This window comes from Acipenser ruthenus, chromosome 25 (genome assembly GCF_902713425.1).
Source record: "Acipenser ruthenus chromosome 25, fAciRut3.2 maternal haplotype, whole genome shotgun sequence".
In the NCBI taxonomy this organism is placed as follows: domain Eukaryota; kingdom Metazoa; phylum Chordata; class Actinopteri; order Acipenseriformes; family Acipenseridae; genus Acipenser; species Acipenser ruthenus.
The window spans coordinates 28,832,025-28,841,039 of NC_081213.1; the positions used below are offsets into that span (position 1 = coordinate 28,832,025).

Genomic DNA, 9,015 nt, shown 5'->3' on the forward strand with positions numbered 1-9,015 from the left:
AAAACCTTCAGGTCCCGAACGAATCCTTCAGCGCACATTGCGTGCGAGTGCGCAGCTATTCTGCAGCCCTGCGAGCCCATCATCAGATGTCTGAGTCGTTTATTTCATGTTCAGTAACTTTTTCGGGTGTGTCGTTGCTCTGTGAAAATATCATGCTAATGACATTTGGGAGTAAATAGCTTTAATATTCGTTCTGAATACTTTAAACCCGCCCCAACTACTGAGTGACAGCACATTCCTGCATTTCTATTGGAGACTCCGCTTGCGAGATTTAAAACGAGATACAATCAGGATGGAGTCTTGTTAGCGGGATTTAAATCTGTATCACAGTTAAGATACGGAGGATTTAAAACAGAATTGTGACGAAATGTACAAAAATTCCTCCACACAAAAACCCCGGAAGAATGTTCCCGTGACCAGAGGGATTTCGATGTGGAAGACAGCAATGGAAAGAAGGTACAGCTTAAGTGTGCAAGTACTGTCGAGTTGAAAAAAATGCTCAAGCATTTTGGAAAGTAACCAAAAACACTCATTTTATACATTACATCAAAAACAAAAGCCCTGAAAAAAAAAAAAAGATTTACATAAAACTCGAAAATAGCTAAAAATAAGCACCGAAAAATACAATTAATAAAACCCAAAAAACAGAAGCCCTAGTTATGATGCTCCGCTCGCGGCACTAACGTGGATGAGATGCCTGTGTATATGGAAAAGGATTTTAATAATTATTCAACAGAAGACCTCACTGCATCCACTGTATACACAACCCAGCTGACCTCTGTATTTGACAGTGAATAACTCATTAACACCCTTATAGCACAATCAGCTTCAGAAAACTCACGGTAGATTTTCAAGTTTATTTTGCACTTCTGATTCTACAGATGGTCATGTACAGGGCCCGCAATGAGAGCACACATCACAGACACAGAGAACAATGCTTTTCTGACTCTGTCCCCTCTTTGCTCATCTGTTTTTTTCCTTCGGTACATCTTTTATTTTTACTTATTACATCTCCCTCTCATTACCCTTTTCATCATTTTTCTTTTTCGCTTTCTTTCCTGTCATCATTTCTTTCCTCCCTCTCATTTCATTATCTCTTTTCTGTGCTCTGATGTCAATATGAGAGGCTGGACTCCAGGTTTATCACAGCGAGAGAGGGAGGGAGGGAGAGAACAGGACAGCGATAGAGAGAGTCATTCACTGAGTGCAGTCAGAGAGACCTCAGCATCTCAGGGCTCACAGACAGACCCTTCAAAGCGCAGGGCAGACAGGGAACAGCACGCTGAAGACAAGGTGACCAGGCAGCAGTTTCTTGAAGATTTGACTCCCTGTACAAGGTAAGTAAGACTGCAGTAAGAAAGCAAGTTGACACAAACTTGTTCCTGCAGGTGCTGATGCAGGAGGTGCACTGATAAATAAACCTGCAAGTGAATGTGTCTGTTTATTTAACCGATAATGATATGTGTATTGCAACACGTGTGTGCTTGTTAATTGTGCATGTGCGGACATATATATTGCAATGGATACTGTGTTACTAATATTACTTGTTATTATTATTTAACATTACCTATCAGTAACCTTATCTGTGGTATTAATAGGTCTCAATAGGAAGTTGTAATAGAGGGAGATCTGAACATTGGGACTGACAGGAACACAGAGTCTTCGAGTGGTCTTAATGCAGGGCTGGTCATTATACTGAGCTGGTTACCAAGAGGGACTTTACAGTAGGAAACCCGTGAAGATGCAGCGCAGTGCTAGTATTTCACTGTTGAAACACATTTTAACAGTCTATTTAAACCCGGCTCCTTTCTAAACAGCCCTGTGGGAGCTGTAACTATCTTTTCCTCTAAAATATTACTGTCACAGGACACTGGGCATAAAATCCCTGCTGCCAGAGGTGATACAGTGTAATCGGTCCCTTAGAAAAAGATTATTTAAATTTGCACAGAAAGTTTGCAGTTCTACTGTACCCTAATTTACCCTGGTTTGCCACGTTTTTTAATATGCTTCAATATATCTCACTGGTCTTGACAATACTTACCTATGCTTTACCATATTTTCACTGTGTTACACTTTGCTGTGCTTTTACTATGGAAAACTTTTATAAGAGTAATGACTTCAGAATCTACAATGTATTGGAATGTGTGTGAATCTGTATATTACACTATATTTTCACGATATTGAAACAGTATTATTATTATTATTATTATTATTATTATTATTATTATTATTATTATTATTAATAATAATATTATCATCATTATTATTGGTATGGCTGGCTCGTTACCCCCCGTTTCTTCTGCCTCTGTGTTGATTTCAGCGATTCAGAGATTTTCTCCTCGTCCTCCAAATCCACCCCTTTGCTAATTGTGTGTGTCTGGCTCGGGGCTGGGAGTGGTATAAATGACTGCCCCTTTGGCGGGTTCGTTTAGACGTGCCCGCAGGCTTCAAGCAGACAGCCGCAATGTGTCTCGGTGCAGTCATGTGTTTGTATCATGCATTCACTTGTGTGTCCTGCTGTAGCTCTCAGCCCCGGAGCGTGCAGCGATTGCGGACGCTTAGTTCTCAAGATCAGCGTTTCACATCCTGTCGCTCTCACTCACTTAACTTCAGTACTGCCGGGCTTACTGCGCTGTGAGCAAAACCCTTATACAAGTGTCCTGCAGGAAAAGCACAGCAAAGTGTGGATAAAGCACAGGGAAAGCATGGTAAAGCATAGGCAACCTGGAATGTGGGAACTTGCTATGCAGCAGGAGTCTTGTTTCCATCTCTGCACTGTGTTCATTGCATCTGAGACGTCTGAGTTCTCTGACACTCCCTCCCTCTCTGCAGTCACTCCTCCTGGTTGTGTGCAGTGGCGATGTATCTTGGCCGGCTCCCTCTGCTCCTGGCCGCTCTGCTGGCGTCGGGGGCTCTGTCCCATGTTCTTGCGAGCGAGGGTCAACGACAGGGGTACAGCAATGTCCCGGAGGAGGGGGGCCTGCTGGCTGTGCGAATCCTGAGCAGGGGAGGGGTGCTGCTGCGTTCGCTGCTGGACATGGGTCTCCCCTCGGAGTGGGGTGCCATGGAGCACCACTACCCCCAGAGGAAACGGGCTGCCCCCTCCCGCCCAGCCCGGAGGAGCCCCCACGGCACTCGCTTCTCCCTCTCCCTCGACGTTCCCACCAGCATCCTCAGCATCCTGCTGGACCTCGCCAGGGCCAAGGACATGAGGGCCAAGGCCGCCGCCAACGCAGAGCTGATGGCACGCATCGGACGCAGGAAATGAGATAAACGAGGAGTGACATAAACAGGGGCTGAATGGGACCGCTGAAACCAGACCCCCTGTATCTGTATCTGTCATTTAGTTGCCGTGTTTGTCATTCTCTACTCTGTTTCCCAATGTGTAACTGTTAATACAGATTCGATTCATGTTAAAGCTGATCTGACAACATCACTTCAGATAGTCCCGGATTTACTTTGAGTTCCCCCTTCCCTTTACTGACTAGGGGTGTAACAAGGTCACGATATGTATCGCGATACGCACGTCGTGATGTGATATGTATCGCGATACGCACGTCGTGATGTGATATGTATCGCGATACGCACGTCGTGATGTGATATGTATCGCGATACGCACGTCGTGATGTGATATGTATCGCGATACATGTGCTGGATGCAAAAACAGAACAAACAATGAAATGAGCCAGGGGAGAGCATGTATTCATACCACCTATAAAAACACATTCATTCTTCATTTAAGGGTCACTGTACAATGAGCTGTATTGTTGTTGGTCTTGTATCAAACGATACACACCTCTATTAAGATACAGCATGTAAAGAAACTTTCATGATTTGGCGATCGTTACACCCCTAGGACTGACCAGACCCAATTCCACTCAGTGTTCAAGGAGGCAGAGACACAGTGTGAAGATCTAACGCTGTCTGATGCTGGGCCGGGGCAGTGTGCTGCACTGTAACACCACACAGTGTCTGTATATTCTGTAAATATTGTCCTTATGGAGTGATTGGCAGGGAGGCTGGGGAGAGACACAGACGACTGTACGATAATAAACTAGAACTCATCATGTACTCTCCTCTCCAGCGGTGTGTTTTTGTCTTTATGATGATAGACTGGAATCACAAAACCAAACGATATGTAACCTCTCAGAATGAATCTCCTAAGCGCTGAAACTTTAACATATTTAGAATGTCTGTAACCAATCAGAAAGCCAGCTTCTTTGTAATTCCTCCAATCGAGTTCTGTGGCTTATTTTATTGAACCAATCAGCGCAGCAGTTTCGCCTTCAATATATACACGCAGGGCCGGCCTGAGGCTGTGCGGGGCCCTAGGCGGTGATGATTAAGTGCGGGATCCAGAACATCAGATGAATGTTACAGTAGCAACCATATCTTAAAGTTAGTACAGAGGTGCATGATGTGTTAAACATCTGTGTTTTAATGGAAAAAGAATATAAACACTGAATGTGAAACACAAACCCTTGCACTGCGGGTCAGCATGTGTATTCGACATGCAGAATTCAGACAACGGTTAAGCTTTTAAACTCCTTCCCCCGTAATAACCTTTCAATAAATACATGAATGAATGAATGAATGAATAACATCACTCATCTCATTACATGTGAACACCCCGTTCTTAAACGCGTTATTTAAAACAACAACTACTACATGAGTCTCAGGGCACACTCTGTGGCTAAACCTTTAGAAAAGTGTACCCTGGTATGTTTGCACAGGATCTTTGCATTTTTCCCATGGTTTTACGATGTGTCATATACATTTATGCAAGCCTATACTATTTACTATAGTTTACCCTGCTTTCACTGTGCTTCTGCTATGTTCAACCTTTCTAAGGTAAGCCTGTTGTGATGATCGAGGCGGCACTGAAAGCCCTGTGAGGATAAGACCTGACAGACACGCCGCACACCATCTGCAGGGCTATTTGATGGCATCTGATGGCTTTGCCAGGATGAAGCGCAGCGCTCACTGAGTCACCCGATACGCTACCGTCAATTAGTCCCTGACATCGGGCTGCAGCCCTGAGTGTTTCATATGCAAGCAGAGGCAATCTGAGCCGTCTGAGTAAAGCACTGCCACGATGGAGAGCATCAGTCTGAGAGTAACTGCAGCAACACAGACACACACCACGCACAGAGGCCTCGTTTCACTTTCACCCTACCTGTTACCATCCTCGTCAGCGTTATTCGTTGTTTTTTTTAAAATCAAGTTCTGGAAACTACAATGATGAAAAAAAACGTTATGTGTTTTTATTTAACAGAAAAACAATTGATAATTGATCATGCACCCTTTTTTTAACAGGGCAGACCCAGGAAAGATAACTCCACTCAGGTCAACTAATCTTATATAATGATACTATGCAAACTGAAACACATGGACCATGTTTTTATTTCTCTTTCAGTGTAAGACCCTTTCACTAGATGCCAGGGTACTGGTAATGACAGCGCTGCAGAGCTGAGAATGCAGTGTGTAGACTAGTGCTCATTATTATTAAGGTGCTGGTAATGACAGCGCTGCAGAGCTGAGAATGCAGTGTGTAGACTAGTGCTCATTATTATTAAGGTGCTGGTAATGACAGCGCTGCAGAGCTGAGAATGCAGTGTGTAGACTAGTGCTCATTATTATTAAGGTGCTGGTAATGACAGTGCTGCAGAGCTGAGAATGGAGTGTGTAGACTAGTGCTCATTATTATTAATGTGCTGGTAATGACAGCGCTGCAGAGCTGAGAATGCAGTGTGTAGACTAGTGCTCATTATTATTAATGTGCTGGTAATGACAGCGCTGCAGAGCTGAGAATGCAGTGTGTAGACTAGTGCTCATTATTATTAAGGTGCTGGTAATGACAGCGCTGCAGAGCTGAGAATGCAGTGTGTAGACTAGTGCTCATTATTATTAATGTGCTGGTAATGACAGCGCTGCAGAGCTGAGAATGCAGTGTGTAGACTAGTGCTCATTATTATTAAGGTGCTGGTAATGACAGCGCTGCAGAGCTGAGAATGCAGTGTGTAGACTAGTGCTCATTATTATTAAGGTGCTGGTAATGACAGCGCTGGAGAGCTGAGAGTGGAGTGTGTAGACTAGTGCTCATTATTATTAAGGTGCTGGTAATGACAGCGCTGCAGAGCTGAGAATGCAGTGTGTAGACTAGTGCTCATTATTATTAAGGTGCTGGTAATGACAGCGCTGCAGAGCTGAGAATGCAGTGTGTAGACTAGTGCTCATTATTATTAAGGTGCTGGTAATGACAGCGCTGCAGAGCTGAGAACGCAGTGTGTAGACTAGTGCTCATTATTATTAAGGTGCTGGTAATGACAGCGCTGCAGAGCTGAGAATGCAGTGTGTAGACTAGTGCTCATTATTATTAAGGTGCTGGTAATGACAGCGCTGCAGAGCTGAGAATGCAGTGTGTAGACTAGTGCTCATTATTATTAAGGTGCTGGTAATGACAGCGCTGCAGAGCTGAGAATGGAGTGTGTAGACTAGTGCTCATTATTATTAATGTGCTGGTAATGACAGCGCTGCAGAGCTGAGAATGCAGTGTGTAGACTAGTGCTCATTATTATTAAGGTGCTGGTAATGACAGCGCTGCAGAGCTGAGAATGCAGTGTGTAGACTAGTGCTCATTATTATTAAGGTGCTGGTAATGACAGCGCTGCAGAGCTGAGAATGGAGTGTGTAGACTAGTGCTCATTATTATTAAGGTGCTGGTAATGACAGCGCTGCAGAGCTGAGAATGCAGTGTGTAGACTAGTGCTCATTATTATTAAGGTGCTGGTAATGACAGCGCTGGAGGACCATCCACTCTAGGTTTAACAGGTAAAATGAGATCATGAACTACTGTAGGACTTGGAAGGTTTAATTGGTTCAGTTACAATTGAAACCAGGGTTGGAACAAAGACCAGGAGTGGAAAGGCCAACTTTGGCCACCCCTGGTGTAGAGACAGCATGTATAAACGTGACAAACTAGAGGGGTAACGAATGAAAAACAAAAGCAAACACAGGACAGTCAGGGGAGCCTGAGGCAGTGCCAGGCTATTATACAAAATAAATCAAGAGCCAAGGACAGGGATGCAGCCGCCTGTTGAAAAACAAACAAGCAAGCTAGCAAGCGATAAACCCAGGGAAGCATGTCTGTGCAGTGTGTGTATTTTTAACCCAGCTCTAAGTGGAATAAAAACTGAATGAGGGGCCAGCGAATCACTCAGCCTTAGAGGAAAGCGCTCTTCCATGACTGAGTGTTAATATTATTAGAATAGCGCAGACTATGTCAAACAGCTTGTTAGTGGTTTGTTCTTGTCTCTATTTATGTATTTAGAGAGGATGGATGTGAGTATTAGTAGAGGTCACAGAGCTTACTGAAACGGGGCCCCTGCAGTACCATCGCTCGTGGAGGGCCACACTGGCAGCTGTTGCAGTTGGTATACTCTGCTCTCTGAGAGACACACTGACTGTCTTCATCAGCGGACGGGGTCACTTGATGTTCCTGGGGTTCACACTAAAAGAACACAGCAATAAACATTATAAGCAGGGGTTCACCTGACTCGTGTCATTAGGGTCTCATGTGAGTATCAGCAGAAAGGGTTTGATACTCACCAAAACTAGGGGTCGTCATCCAAGTCGCTGTCGAGCTCTACCTCCTCCTCCGACAGGAGGTCAAACCACTGGGATATCAAGGATGCTGGGTTCTGGTCCTCCTTCCTGGAGCTCGGACGAGCCTGCGATGTGCTGACTGCATCCAAACTGCAATTAGAGGGTCAAAGGCTTCAGTGGTCATCTTACACAAATTAATTAATTAATTAATTATTATTTAGTCATTTTGCAGACGCTTTTATCCAAAGAGACTTACAGAGAGTAAGGGGTGAACTATGCATCACAGTGCGTATTCACAAAGCTGACAAGTCTAAGACTAGTCATTGTAGTCAATTTGGACTAAACTCTTATTCACGAACGAGTCTTAATGGAATTTTGGTCTTAAGTATGGTCTTCACTTTAAGACTACACTGGAGGACACTTAAGTCCTAATTTGCTATTCATCACACCTATGTTTAACTAACATGGCTCTAGGTGATACTGTACGATTTATCTGAATATCACCCACATGTGGAAAATTGACGAAAGCGTGTTTTTGTAGACGCGGAAACCCCTTTGGAAGTTTTTCACCGAGTTGGGCGACAGTCAATTGAAATGCTAATAAATATTTTAAATACAGACCTTTCTCCCTCAAATAACAGAAGCAATGCAATTCTACCTCTGTTGCCGGTTAAAAAAAACGGTACATTACCACCTTTACAATCACTCGAACTTATTTAAATAAATGAAACTGTCAATTTTAGAGTATTTTCTTTGAAACAAAACAGTACAAATTGTTAACTATAAAAACATACAACAGTGTTCGCAGTACAAGACTACAATTAAAAAGCAGCGCTACCGAATCGTTTAATGCTGCAAGCTAGCGCAGCACAGAAACCGTATCCGTATCGCTTCGTTATGTTATTAATCTCCTTTGAAGCTGTAATCACACGGGGAGTGTGTCAGGAGGGAGCATGAGCTGGAAACACGTGGAGAAGAAGCCTTCTCTTACTCCTGGTGAGCGTGCCCCAGGAAATGAGGATGTGTGAATAAAAACATATCAAAACAATCAGGAACGTGTTGAAAATGTTTTATTCAAGCTTTTAAAAAAAAACAAAAATGAGCAGCTCCTGGCAAACCTGGAAGGCTGAATCTGCCAGCCCCACTGGGACCTGGTTAGAATGTGTGGATTAATACAGTACATGGCATTCGGATTTGGCAACCCGTTGCTTCCACTAGGTGGCACTGTCGTATCAGAAGTTGAATGGAAGTTCTGACATGACAGACCCAGCGCTCCATTACTGGGATCAGGGGCTGACAATCGGGCGAGTGAACGAGTGAACAAACAGCTGCTTGGGTTTGTGTGGATCGCTGTTCTCCACAGAGGCGAACAAAAGCAGCGATCATCATCACAAACCCAAGCAGCTGTTT

At 43.9% G+C, this 9,015-nt stretch overlaps 1 protein-coding gene across 1 annotated transcript; it reads left to right on the forward strand.

Moving 5' to 3' along the window:
- Positions 1-1,212: 1,212 nt before the first annotated feature.
- On the forward strand, positions 1,213-3,436 carry LOC117411816 (urocortin-3-like). Its single transcript, XM_034019589.3, has 2 exons — positions 1,213-1,337; positions 2,833-3,436. Exon 2 carries the CDS (start codon positions 2,861-2,863, stop codon positions 3,266-3,268), a length of 408 nt encoding a protein of 135 aa, XP_033875480.3. The 5' UTR covers positions 1,213-1,337; positions 2,833-2,860; the 3' UTR covers positions 3,269-3,436.
- Positions 3,437-9,015: the final 5,579 nt, after the last annotated feature.